Raw genomic sequence first — 14,626 nt, 5'->3', positions numbered from 1 at the left:
ATTCTCTGGGAGACATCCCCCCTCCTCTCCCTAAGGTGGGACCTACAGCACCCCATGGGCCACCCCAATGCATTGCAGAGGGGCGAGACTACAGGTACAAGTCTTGCACCCCAACATTTAGGCTGTTTACCGGTAGCAGTCACCTTATCTGCAGGAACAGACAGCCTGCAGCAGGAGGACGTGCCAAGCTGAACGATAATGATCCACTAGGCAGCGGTCCAAAGAAAGATGCAAAATGGCCATCCATCCTCAAACGTGGCTGGGGTTTTTTTGGCTGCTTCTACCTGCTACTCCAGAGCAAAGGAAGAACTTTGGAGAAATATGGTGACTAAGGAAGGTCCAGTTATTCCGCCACGGGAAGACGGGTGACAGTGGGGAACATGAAGGAATCTCAGTGTCTAAGGAAAAATTTGGAGAGGTCCAAGGGCAAAATTCACATCCCAGCACGAAGGGCCATCAGTGAGGTTACTACTACCAGTTTTTATCCCTGTTAGCTAGGCGGCACTAACAGCTCCCTCGTTATTGCTGCAGCAGCTTCACATGAAGATCTGGCACAACCACAACCCTTGTCCTTAAAGCTTAAACACATCAAAACCAATAAAAAAAATTTTGGAAAACCAGCTGATAGTTGAGAGAGATCACAGCTGTTGCCAAATAATATTTATGTTAAGTAATATGGTGTTTAGACTAATATCTGCATGAGTTGCTGGCTCAGCTATAGGCTCACTGATGTTACCCGCTACAGCTCGCTGCAGCATGCGGAGGCGGATGTATGATTTTGGAAGCAGAGTTTAAATTCCAAACGATAAGCACACCATTGCATTAAAACATTAACTTTGGCATTTCGTAACAATGTATTTAAAATAATAATATTAAGAATAACCTAAATAAAACATCCAAGTGTGGAAATCAGCAGACTATCAACGATTTCTCACATATGCATTTGTAAAATGCCCCTGCTTATAGGGTGTTTCCCCACCACGGTATCACAGAAAGCTTCAAATGCCATTACGGAAAATGCAAGAGTATCCAAGGGAATGTAGGACTCAAGTCGGCCTTCACTTGAGAAGTTATTACACTGATTGTGTCTCTTCATCCAGGCAAACCTAATACACAGATATTGACTGTGATATTCAGTATCGGATTTTGTCCTCCAAGAAAGTGGACAGAGAAAACATTTGTCCACCACAGAGGTGCATCGCTCTCCAGGACTCAAGCTTAGCTGCCTTCAAAATAACAGCAGACTGAGCAAGCAAATTTAGTAGCCTCAGTTACTCGGCTCATCATCTTGGATGTCTCCATCAGAGATGATAAGCCTGGGTCCCTCAGGCATCTGAAGAGCGCCAGGCCAGCCAGGAAAACTTCAGCCTTTGAAACAAACAGGTAGTGAACTCTTCAGCTCCAACGTGTGCTTAATCACACTAACATGGCGGTTGCACTGCGATCTGGTCAAGTCAAAGCCAATTTCTATTGGATTAAGTCCATCTGAGGCTGCTTGCAATGAATATTTACATGTCAAATTACAATCTGATATCTTGTTTCGGTCCTTGTGAAACTTCATCAAGTGAAAGTCTGAAACGCAGGGGAACTATGAACAGCCACCAACACAGAGGGGAGATTCTCTCCGGCCATCCCGACATCAAAGTTAGGCCAAAGTGGCATAGCAATACGGGAGAAGTGCAAGAGAACATTTAAATTGTCTTTTTTTGAAGTTTTCTGGGCTGGTTGAGAGCCACTTTGAGGACAAACTGCTGGCAGTATAAACCCCTTAGCAACTGTGAAGCTGTTAGTTATGCATAGGAGCATGCACTACACAGTTTAAATTTTGTTGGATACACACCTAGACCAGTCTCAATGCATGCTCTATAAGCAGTTAGTAAGTGCTACTCAAGTGGTTAAGATCAAAAGCTAGTTTCCTCTAGGTATGCACTACTTAAGACAGTTTTCATCTGCTACGGAAGTGATCCAAGCCTCAGCCATTCTCGGAGTATTAACATTTATTATCTCTTTCATAAATTTTTTTTTTCCTTCATTCTCTGAAATATAGCTCAGGAACCGTGAAGCTGTTTTTGCCCAAACTTCACAAGCAGATCAGTGTTTCAGCACCTACATTTTCATCCCAAAGGGCAAACGTCTTGCTGTGTTGTTACCGATCCCTTGAGCAGCTCGACAACAACTAGTCATTGCCGCACAAGGCGCAACACCGCTGCCTTGGGAAGTTATCTACCATGCTAGAGGGCTCGTCCAACCCAGGAAGACGCTGATGATTCAGTGCTCCCCGTGCTGATTCAGCACGTTGCCCTTCCACGTACTCTAAAGCACCTGCTCCATTACTTGGACACGTCATGTTCCTACAGCACGATGGCACACCAGCCACGTGTATCTCATGAGGATTCCTTGGATAGGTTTTCCTAATAAACACTGTAGTAAGCAGCCTGTTTCTCGATGTGGTTCTTTCAAATACTCATTTTAGCCTCAAACTGCACCTTTCCCCATCTTTAAAAGAGGAAGGTATGCAGAAGCAGCTCAAAGATGAAAGAGTTACTACTTTTTTGTGTACCAAACACAGTGTAACTAATTAGTGCTACCATCAAACCTGATAGTAAATACCTAATCTTTAGAAAATATAACTCAGTGGCTATTACAATTAGATATCGTTTCCAGAGCATTCCTTAAATACAAATTCTGTTACAGACCAAAATAAGGGCCCTACCCCCCACCCTTTTAACGTTGAAAACATGTTTTATTTCCGAAGCATCTCTGCAGTCCCAATCCCTTGAAGCGTAACGTTGCCTTACAAAACCTGCCCAGTGTCCAATCCAGATGCCACATGGAAGAGGGAGTGCCATCAGGGATTAGTGTTTCCAGCTCTCCCCTTGTGCTGCTCTACGCTCCTTAGGGCTGACGTGCAGGATTTCTCAGGGCTAATACAGCAGGAAAGAGATGGGAGCGCTAGACCCACCTTGTGTAACAAAAGCTTTAAAGACAATGAAATAACCGCCCTCCCACCCCACAGTCTGAGACCTTGGGGAAATCCAGCGTTAGGACTTCGGACAGCACTTGGACCCTCTGCGCTTGCTGGGCTTAATGTTTGGAGAGTGAACAGATGAGAAAGCAAAGAGCTCAGAGCTGAACGCACTGCGCTGCTGAGCCTTCCTGCCACACCCCGCCCCCCCCCCACCTCCTTACAAGTGGCTTTGAGCACACTTACCGTCTGGGACTTCATCCGGCCGCTTCCTTTTCTCATAAACAACTATGATGACAACGAGGATAACGATTTCTGCCAAGATCCCCAAAAAGGGCCAGAGGGGAGCCAAGTGGCTGCGGACACGGAGGATGGTTGTGACCGAGACAGAGCCGACCTGGTTGGTTGCGTTGCATTGGTACTCGCCAGGATCCTCGTTTATCTGTAGGTTTGTGATGCTGAGCTCAGTGTAGTTGTCTTTATTTGAAATAAAGAATCTGCCGGAGGAGTTGTTGATGTCCTGATAAAAGGAGAAAAGTGGAAGAGGAAAAGAGCAAGAGCTTTACAGTAAGTTCTGGTGACTTTTCATTTCTATGTCATGGAAACTAGAAGAGATTTGAGGGATTCTTCAAAGAGGCTGGTTCCTTAACACAACAGAAAAGCCCACTGTCAGTGGTATCTCTCACTGTATCTCTCACTAAAGTGAGCTGTGCTTCAAAACAACAAAACCAAAATGCCAGCTTGACTGACAAGCTGTACTTTTATCCTACTTTAACAGGATCAGCCACAAAATATGCCAGTGGTTGTGATCGTGTAAGCTACCATGTTCTCAGCCTCTTGCTTCAAGAGAAGCTGTTACTGATGTAAACTGGTGAGTGGAGTGTAAGATGAAGCAGGTCGACCTAAGCAGATGAGACAAGTAACAGGAGAGAGAATACAGTCCCTAGCAGGGGACAAAACGATTTCAATGTAGAGGGGGGAAAAAAAAGAAAAAAAAAAAAGAAAAAGCAGTACCAGTTAAGATTATTCTACACCGCCTTAGATAGCATTTTCTAACTACTTAAGGTATGACGGCCCTAATAAGTTTTTGCCTTTGCTATGTTTTTAAAAGAAACACACACTGCTCACAGATTTGTGGTCAGGGCAGCCTAAGCCACTGACTTCAAGAATATTTAGAGAAGCTGGAATTCGAGGCACCATATTCTTTCTACATTTGAAAAAAAAAGACTTCCAGAGTTGCTTACGTTTAAAGAATTAAAAAGGGGCAAAACTTTGACGAAGTATGGACATTTGATCGTCCTGAAAGTTAATCTTGGGTGAATTTATCAAGTAACTTCACCAGAATGACAGACAGCGTGAAGGGAAATCTGCAGAACACCATACAGGACTCCGATGACTCACAGCACTTGGCAAGTCCCTCATACAGCACTGTCCCTTAAAAATTTAAACTCGCACTTAACAGTGAACAATCAACCCATGCTATTATTTGCTTAACATTTTTTCTTCATCTATTAATCAAATTCCTACCTCTCTGGCAGATCATACAGCAACGTAAAAATAGGTGGGCTGAGGATTTAGCAACCTCCAGCTTCTCTTCTGCTATTCCAATTGCTGGTCAAGTTTTTTTGCTCACTAGATCAGTTGCCACATGGAAAAAATACGATCACTTAAACACTAATAGGTATCGCTGCCACATCCTCATATTAAGTCTTGTGAGCTCAAACAGTAAAAACTGGAAAACAGTTTAAGAAATTTATAACCAAATGCGTTTTTAAAATCACATTTCACAACTCAAGTTTTGCAATTTATAGCAAATACCCTGAACATCATATCTTTCTGGACAGTTCATAACTTTGCTCAACAGCAACGCAATGAGCAACTCTGTTCACGCAGCAACAATATAAATATCCATTTTATACTCACTGCTGCTGAAAAAAAATCTCAGCTTCACTCACTAACATATCAGACTTTTGAGGAACTGCATTTCGAGAAGTTATAAGGCACCGTAAATAATATACCCCTAAAACCAAGGTGCTCGTTTCCTTCCTTACTGGGGGTTTTGGCAGGTTAATACATGCCTGACGCCCCAGCTTTCTTACCTCAAATACTCCATTGACCTTCTTGCGCCACACCCACTCGGGATGCGGGAAGCCCACAGACTTGCAGTACATGAGTGCCTCCTGCCCCTCATTTTTATTTTCACTTCGCTTGTGGCCAGTGATGTCAGGAGTAGCTATGAAACAAAACAAAACAAACCTCTGTTTACAAGCTGCTCATTAAAGAGAGAGTTATTTCAAGCTCTGAAAATAAGTGTGACAAGTTCCCTGGAAGCTGTTGCCTTTCCCACACCGAGCCCATCTTACAGAAGAAAAATTGCAATTCCCATGTCTCTCCAAGCAGCACCTCAACTCAAGATCTGCAAGAATGTCCTTCAGGCTTGGTTTGCCAGACAAATTGAGGGACAAGGGAGAAATCGCAACATCGAACTCGAGTTATCTATCACAAACCTACAAAACCAAGATGGCCCAGCCATTTCCCAGTGCAGGAAGCTGAGAAACATCCACATCCCCCTCCCCACTGCCCAGGAGGTCCCTGCAGCTCTGCAGTACCTTCAGCTTTGAAATAGAGCTGTCGAGAGATTCTGGTTACAACTTGCCCATCGCGTCAGGACTCTGAACCGACGCTGTCTTAATGTGAATTTCTGAAAGCTGAATCAATGTACTCCTCCTTGCAGCAAGATTTTAGATTTGGTCCACAAACATGCTATGACTTGTTACACTTCACGCTCATTATACCTTACAGCAACACTACTCCTGGGTACCACTGGGTATCTGCAATGCAGCAGAAGTCAAAATCCCTCCAGCAAAGATCGTTTCATTCAGCCTACCTGCAAATACATATATTCTAAGGAGGGTTGTGGTGAAGCTGGGCAACCACGAGCAAAACACAGCCCTGAATATCAGCAGAGGGTCTTCTGAATTAATTTGTCTATAAATAACGTCACTGCCGTTCACCACATTTGTCACAGCAGCCCGTTGCAGCCTAATACCTCACGAGAGATTACGATGGATCAATGGACTGCCTGAGCTGAACCTTCGCTTAAGCAGATGGCTTTGGTGCCGTAGTGACCACCTTTAAAGCCCATTCGCTTTCTAGCTTGCTAATTATGTCACACGTGGCCTGCTGTGTGATCGCAGGAGACCGATCTGTTAATCCAGTCAGAGTCCAATCTGAGTGCTCCAGGAAAAGATCCCCAGGCACTGGAATTTATTATAAGGGTCTATTCAAGGAGAGTTCCCTTTACCACTAGCAATCCCTACAGACAGGCATAGAGAGGGAGCACAGGTTTGTGACAGCTTATCTGCAGCTGCAAGCTAAAACAATGAAGCAAAATTCACAGTTGTCATCAGACACAGCGAACAACAACAAGCAAAACGTCTTGTGCAACAGGACAAGATCAGCTGAACCTGCTCTTCCCAAAAATTACATCACAACTCTTTGGGAAAACATTCGGCAAGTTTAAGTGCTACAGGAATTATCATATTTCAAAGGCAAGGGCTTTTCAAATGCAGAAGGCATCCCACGCCTCACTCCTGCAAGATTCTTTTCGGACAGTAACTGATAATATTGTTAGAAGCAGAATCAAAATAAGTTTCTGAACAACAGAAAAATCACGGTTGTGAGAATACTTAAGCTACAGCATTCCTTAGTACGTGTGTATTCGCCTGAAAAGACACCACCAGGAGAGGCTGATCAACCCAGGCTTTTCTCAAAACGCCTATGTGAATTCAAACAGGATTTCCAACACACGCGTGAGCTTTGCAGAAGTTCTGACCGTTTGCCATGTAAAGGAACAGGCACTTGCCGCTTACAGAATTGTTAACGCTTAGCTGCATTTTCTAACGCATGATTTGCTCCAACTCAGCAAGGGCCAGAGCTGTCAGTATGCACTGACAAGCTGAACAGATCCCCCACGCTGGACGCTGCTGCAGAGAATGCAGAGGCCAGTTCCTTTGCAGAGATACTGCCCACCAGAAATTAAAGTTAACTCCAGGACTTCTGGTAGAACCCTTAAGGAAGTTATGCCATATTAAAATATTTTAATATGTTAAGCATGTTCTCTTTTTTTTTTCCCCCCGGACTTCTAAGTGAACATCTTTTCAGCAGGGAGCTGAAAAAGAGCCCCTTACCTAAGAAAAATACGATTGTATCATCCCATAAGGAAGAAAGTAAAGGAAGTACTTGATCAAAGTCTGTAAGTATCGACACAGGCAAGTAACGGCTTTGCTAACAATATTCAATATACACGGTCATACAGCAAGACCAATGGATGAAGCTAGACAAATGCCGACTAATTGCAAGATGATGCTAACCATAACCATGATATCTAAGAACAAGGCGCTAGGGGTTTTATTTATCTTTAAGAAAACTGTCACCTAAAATGTATCTTTACACATCAAATATGAAAATACTTTGAGAGACATAAAACATGAACTGAATGAAGACATTAGATCGTAATAGTTCTCTGGTCTCATGCAAAAAGAAGCTGCCGTGTATAGAAACTGAAGGAAGCTGGAAAGGAAAGAACATTCCATACTTGCTAAGTGATCACATACTACCTGTGCCTACAAGGGGCAATAATGCTTGGAGGAAAGTTTTCAAGCTGAAGGTCTCCAGGCAGAAAATAAACCAGCTTTAGGGTTGAGCGTGCTGCACTACATCTTCAGGATACTAAGCACCAATATGCACCTGCAACGTCCTTTCAAACCACTGTCTGCAGCCTCGAAGAGGAATGTAACATTTATTCCAAAAGATGGTGGTTCAACAAGAAATGAATTTCCTCTCGTGATCTACTGAAAGGCGTCATCTCTTCCTCGCTAGGCTTGGAAAGTTCTCTTTTAGAGAGGAGCTAGGTAAGCCCAGTGCCTTCCCCCGTGGTTTTTGCTTACTTAAGGGTGGTATGCAGAGATCACATCCAACCTAATGACAATGAAAGGCCAGCAAAAGCAGAGCATGAGGGACAGACTTAAGGCGGCAAGGCGACGGTCCCAAAACTGGCACTGACGGGCTGTCAGAAGCGATTGCAAGTTACCCCCGTTAGGAAAAGAAGAAATAGGATTCATCAGCCTAAAGTTGAAGCCCCGCACAGTCTCCATCTGTTCAGCACTTCATTTTTCACTGCCATCTACCAGCAGACAGTGAGTCAAAGCAGAACCTTGCAGGGGAAAAGGGTACAGTAAGTCAGCACTCTGCAGCTGGCCCACTTTTTCTATAAGGTTGCTGACAGATAAAGAAAGAAAGAAGGGAAGCTTTCTAGGACACCTTAACTTTTACCACAGTGTGACCTAGTGTTCTCCTACAGCCAAGAGATAATTATATTTCTTTAAGAAGAGGACATCTTCGCCAGGTTAGCCCAACGAGAGCACAAGCGACAAGAATACATTCTGCTCTTTCCTTGCTGGGCACAGTTATGCAGCAGCCATTTCCAGCTCTACTAGGACAGGGACTATTTTTGTACGCAGTCTGAGGGGAGCACTACATGGAATATTAATATTTCAGGGCATGATGCTAGCCGGTTTCAAGCTATGGCCGAGACATTCATCCAGTACTTATTTTACCAAACTGTTTGGCTAATTGTGTTCCACTGTACAAACCGCAATTAAAATATCGCCGCAACTGACCTCAGTCACAGATTTAGCAACAGAGCAATGTTTTCCTGTGAAGCTTTTCAAGTCAAGATTTTTCTTACACCATTCTGCTCCAGTGCCAGTAACAGATAAAGCACAGAATGGAGCAGGTTTTGTTCAGAAAGGATTTAGGTTTCACTTCAGCTTTTAAGCAGCAGAATCCACATCTCCGTTCAGATACAGTTGGCTGTGGAGACGTGGGCACAACATGCTGTGTCAGCTCCTACCTCACTGAAACCAAGATAATGCCCCTGATAAAAGAAAGCAAGCTTTTTATTCTTACATTGCGAAACAGGAAAACTATATACTGAATGTTTGTTTGAAACAGCATATGGAAGAGCAAAAAGAAGCAGGGCTAGTTTAAATTAATTGCTACCAAAAAAACCCCCCACAAAATAAATACAGATTTAGCCGTTCTTGACACGAGAGTAAGCTTCTGACAAGCATCATTCTTTTGATAGTTTTAAACTGAATCACAACAGAAAGGGGGTTTGTGCCAGAGTAAACATTGGACCTCCATGCTTCAAGTACCCAACAGGCACAAAATACACTGTGCAGCGACTTTCTGAATGGTATGCTTTCAATACAGCCCTGAAGAGAGGTGGGTTTTTTTCTTGTTACAGGGCATGCAGTGTCATTTCTTGATATATAGGAGGTGTTCAGCCCTTAATTTCCAGGTATTTTCAAGATATTTTACTAGCATTACTAAAAAGGAGAGGAGAACTAATATGCATAACACCTCCAAACCATGTCCCAGTTAACAAAACCCCTTCGAGTTTTCCCATTAACAGACAAAATTAAAGCAAGGGCAAAAGCACCTAAAAATATTCTTGCATGTAAAAACTATTGTGTCTTATGGGTGACCTAGTAAAAGGGCTCCGGAAGATTTATTTTTCTGCATTATAATTCTAATCCATGTCTACCTTTATAGCCTGGGCACAGAGCTAAGACACCAAAGGTACTGCGAGAAGGAAGAACGTGACATGCATTTTCTGTGTAATGCTTAGGATCACTCTAAGATGCAGTTGTGCTAAGAGAATGCCCGATTTCTTAATTAATTTCTAGTACAGCGTTGTGAAACTGCAGCAGAGGTTTCTTAAGACAGCCAGGAGTCAAGAAACCAAGACCTTCCCAGGCTATTGAAATAACCACTTGTTTTCCAGCATGCTGCTTGGGCTGGAGCCAGAGTGAAAGTGGAAGAGTAACATTCCATGTGCAGGTACTGCATGTGAAAGAAGAGACTCTGGCTCAGCTGAAATTAGGGGGTATAATAAGCATTTTTCAAAAGTGGTAAGTTTTATGTCTCTCAGAAGCAGTGAACGGGACTGGTCTGAGCACTTGCTATTGGGAAATCAATAGCAACTGGGGAGGATAGAGGAGGAAGGGGCAAAACGAGCGAGGGATGTGGAGGGAAGTCAGAAGAATCCCCTTGATGAGATAATGGCAGAAAGGCCTTATAGGAAGAGGCATTAAAAATCTCTGTCTGTCCAGGTGCACGGAAAGAAGGGAGCCTTTGATGGGAAGGCAGGGCAGAGAGAACAGACGCCCTCCATCAGCCATGCTACATACATCAGTATCTTTCTTGATGCTTGCACTACCTCTGGGCAGCCAGAGGGAACTGGAAGCATGTTCTTCCCCACCTGGTTCTCCCTGCTGCTGCTCTGCACCGGACGATGGTTTGGAATATCAGAAGACAGAAAGACAAACTTGTTTCCTCCTCCTTCTCCCAAGATCTTGACAAGAGCAGAAAGATCGCAGAGGCAGAATTCTTCAGGGTTACGTTTTGGTTTTGGGGGTTTTTTTGTGGTTTTTTTTTTTTTTTTTCCTTTTCTTTCTTTCTTTTAATCTTCAAGTTTTCAGAGCTCTAGCATCACAGCAACACAGCAAAAGCACTGCAGGTATTTCCACTGTGTAGCAACAGAGCAGTTAAAAAAGCCTGCTTCCAGATGGGGAGTGGATAGCACACTGCATCTTGGCTAGTGCCTGGCAGGATCATCATCACTGTTCCTGCTGAAAATAACCACATCATACATCACAGCCTGGTTACCTGCAATGCTCTCGGTCAGCTGATTTCACTGCAAAAGCAAAGGGTGGAAGAAGATCCCTATTGCAAGGCAGAATCTTCCTAATCTCAGCATTTGCTCAGCCTGTTGTTTCAGGGTCAGAGCTGCACTCACACAACGCCCCTAAGAGCTCTGAGAATTTGAGCAAGAATACTCAGTCTCCACCAGACACTCGATCCAAAAGCCAACTGGATGAGGGAAGCCAGACTTATGCCATTCCTGGGAATTCTGACAGACTGACATTAAACCCCAGTATCTTCAACTGCGGTTGTACTAGTGCTGCCCTAGTAATTTTTTTTAACCAAGATAATCTGCTTTAAATATGCAAGCACACCTAGCGATTCTAACAGCGATGCTCGTGTTTCTGCATTTTTATCTTCTTACATAGCACATGTAGAGATTCAGGAAGAAAATAGGCAACATTACATAAAAGGCAAATGGCACTGTTATATCCTGGATTACATCTGCTGCGAGGCATTTGTTGAAGTTGTTCACAAGTTGTCAGAAAGTCACTATTTTGGTCCACAAGCACTTTCGCATTCAGAACCATCTTTTCTATGTGCATCAGCAGTTAAAAATTGCAATATAATTACAATTAGCAATTAAGCAATTAAATTTGTGTACAATTGCTTAACCACAAATACTGTGACAGGCCACACATGCAGGTAAGCATTAAATTAGGGCATCTGCATGGTCAAACAAGATTCATGCATCACCGATACACCACATATGCCTTAACAACTAGGTAACGTCGCCACACATGAAGTAGTATCAAAAATCTGTTTGCTTTGAGAATAGAACTACTTTGGCAGAACGTGTAGAATAGTTACACCAAACTGCAGGAATCGCAGAGGATGCTTTCTTCTTCTGCGTAGTAAAAAAAAAGCCTGTGTATTCTTTGCAACTAGCATGGATATTATTCAGAGACATTTACATCCAAGAAAATAAGTGCGATACCGTACAAATTTAGCTGTATGGCTCTTCCAGGAGCAGTTAACTCAAATGAGCACTCTCTGATCGGAATGAATTTAGGTACAGTGCTAGGACTGCAAGGAGACTGCAAAGTTCTCTAACTAACGCTTTAAATGCGGTCCAAATTTATTACTACATAAGTTCCCAAGTAACAGGAGTTAGATAGGAAAGAGTTTTTTCAGTTTAAAAGTATACATGCGTTCCCATTTCCAATTTGCTTTGCAGAAGACTTGACAAGGTACTTCCCACTCTAGACAACCCCTGGTACTTCTCTCTGCCAAGGAGGAATTTGAGGCCCATCAGCCACTCTTGTGATGCTGTAAGGAGGAGCTGGAGAATAGGGTTTACTGAGTCCTGGAATTGTGACTGCTGAGCAAGCTGCAGGTGTAATACCTCCCAAGAGTGGTGCTGGAGTCAGTAACTTTTAACTGACAGCTACTCATTTGTATTTATATATAAATTACCTGTGAAAAGTTGTTGGTGGGATTAGTTGTTATTCTCCTTCTGCTCTGTGTGCCAGTACTTCAATCAGATAAGTTGGCTTCTCTTTCTACAATGTTAAATCCTATGTCCCTGGAAACCTCTCTGCCAAGTTCTCTTGGTGTCCTCGCCTGGCACCAGCCAGCAGAGAAGCCCTAAGCCAAACATTTCTAAAAGGTCTTTTGAGAAATTATACAAAGCTGAAAAAGGTCTTACTCGATATATTACCCAAGTTAAATTTCCCGTCTCTAGAAGTGGTTTGTCACCCAAAGCAGCCCAGGAAGGCCGAAAGGACTTAAGATCTTAATTAAGATACTATTAGAAGATTTAGCAATTAGAGCGTAAGAGCAGAATGCAAAACAATACCCCCAAAAGAAAAAAAAACCCGACACCTATGTACCTTGAACACCCAGAAGACAAGCTCACCAGAAGTACAACGTAAGTTTAAATTCAACTTGCTGTAAGCAAGGCAATAATTATTTTAGAGGTGCAGTCAGATTTTTAATCAATAACAGTCCATTTCTCATGCGTACACGTGCCGTACACCTCTTAGCTGGGCCAACAGGAACTTGTGGTGCATTCACGTGAGCATGTATTTTAGATGTCCTTTTTCCTTGCAGAGATAGCTTCTGCCCCACATTTGGTTAAACACGGAGTATGTTTTGATAGGTTCTTTTATGCAAGATCATTGGAAAAAAAAACTTTTGAAATCGACACAGGCAATCAGCAAGCTTTTCTTGGTACAGTATCAGTCAGAATGCTTATTTATATGGCAGTATTTCTCTTCCCCAGGAAACTGTTTGTATGGTTCAAAAGACGCTGTTCTCTGGAGAGAGGAAAGATGGCATTCAGAATAACACTGTTCATTTGTCATTTCACACAGACTGCTGAATTACTCCCACTTCCTCACTTCGGATTCAAGAACCTGACCACGCAGTGAGGCACCAGAAATTCCCAGGACAGAGGTCAGCTTTCAGCTTTTGCTGCAGATCTGTGGTACCTAATTTAAACAGCAGTGATCACAATATAGATCAGGATAGGCTGCGTCACTGGTGCAGGGATGCTAAGAAATAGCGTGAAGCATCCTCCTTCCCATTTGCTATTTTCAAACAGCAGCAGAGGAAGCTCTACATTTAAGCCGAGGCTGTAAGGAAGATGGTAAGTAACGCTAACTTAGATTTCAACCAAGTTTACAGTACACCTTCATAAAACAAGCATCAGTATAGTCCCAGACACGCATAGGCTGGTTGCAAGACTTTTTAACACATTCTTGCGTAAACTCGCCTGCCTTTGACTAACAAAGCTGCCATAATGCGTCAATTCTATCTTACTGCAGCACATAAGGGGCAAGCCACAGCTACTGCAAAGCAGTGGGCCAGTAATTTCCACAGTTATTCAATGAACAAACAACTGCATTGTGGCAGCAGCTTAATGCTGTATAAAACACCGTCATCTCCATGTTACTTCTATGTTGTACGTCTAAAAGAAACACTGTTCTTTTGTTCAACAACTACAGTAGAACTTGGTGTAAGCCTTTCACATTTTGCAGTTTCCAGCCACGATTTTAGGGTCCTAAAGATGCCAGAAGACTACTAACATGCACAAGACAGAAAAAAAGGTGCATGACAGTAGAAAACCCCAATCTGGTACAGGGCATCTGTCCTAACGAGAACCCAGGCTCTCTCGGCAACTGAAATAGTCTCTGCAAACAAAAACCAGTTCCAAGCTGCCACACGCGAGATGCTGGTTCTTACTTTTTTCCTATTCAGAACAGACAAATTCAAAGTACACTGAATACATTCAGATGGCCTCATTTACTGTGAAACAGGGAGGAAACGACAGCTGTCTTTGCATAAGCACAGACATATTCTACGGCAATCTTTATCCTGCTGGACAGGCATGCTCTCTTGCGATAGCCAGCTTTACCAGAGGAGTGCAGAAGCGTGTGCTAGAAGGTGTTTTAGTATCTCCTGTGTGGGCCACAAATGCAGTGGTCATATTCCCGTATCTGTGAGATCTTTCCCCTACGACTGCGTGCAAGACTTTCCCTTGAAATTATAACCACGGATTGGACACAGGCTCTGCATCATGAGGAAAGGCCTCTTGAGTTAGCTCTCTTGTACAGACACTGAGCGTGATGGCAGAGGCAGTGCAAGCACTTGACTTCCAGGGAGAGGAAACAAAACAAAACAAAAACAAAACAGAGTACCTCTCACTTCTATAGTGGCGTTGGCTATAGGAGAGTTTGAAAACACAAACACGCACAAGTATTCCCCTGACTCTTCTGCTCTGGGCTTCAAAATCCTGCAGACAGGGAGAGAACACATGAGCCGTGTTAAGTACTGTGTTAGCAACCAAAAATGAGCAGGCTAGGAATTTATTTTTTCCCCCCATACTTTAACCTTTTAACTGAATTTCACAGCTATTACTTGTTAATTCAAGGCATGTTGTGCAGACGT

General features: G+C 43.2%; 1 protein-coding gene across 1 annotated transcript in view; it reads right to left on the bottom strand.

Moving 5' to 3' along the window:
* NPTN (neuroplastin) overlaps positions 1 to 14,626 on the bottom strand; it is a 36,616-nt gene that overhangs the window by 9,032 nt on the left and 12,958 nt on the right. Inside the window, exons 3-5 of the mRNA XM_019471957.1 lie at positions 14,377 to 14,471; positions 5,065 to 5,198; positions 3,212 to 3,485 (exon numbers count right to left, since the gene is read on the bottom strand). Coding sequence (XP_019327502.1) covers positions 3,212 to 3,485; positions 5,065 to 5,198; positions 14,377 to 14,471 — 503 coding nt within the window. The remainder of the gene's footprint in view (positions 1 to 3,211; positions 3,486 to 5,064; positions 5,199 to 14,376; positions 14,472 to 14,626) is intronic.

Source organism: Aptenodytes forsteri, unplaced genomic scaffold (assembly GCF_000699145.1).
Source record: "Aptenodytes forsteri isolate BGI_AS27 unplaced genomic scaffold, ASM69914v1 Scaffold258, whole genome shotgun sequence".
In the NCBI taxonomy this organism is placed as follows: domain Eukaryota; kingdom Metazoa; phylum Chordata; class Aves; order Sphenisciformes; family Spheniscidae; genus Aptenodytes; species Aptenodytes forsteri.
The sequence above is the reverse complement of the archived record's forward strand: the minus strand, read 5'-3'. Positions and strand labels throughout refer to the sequence as shown.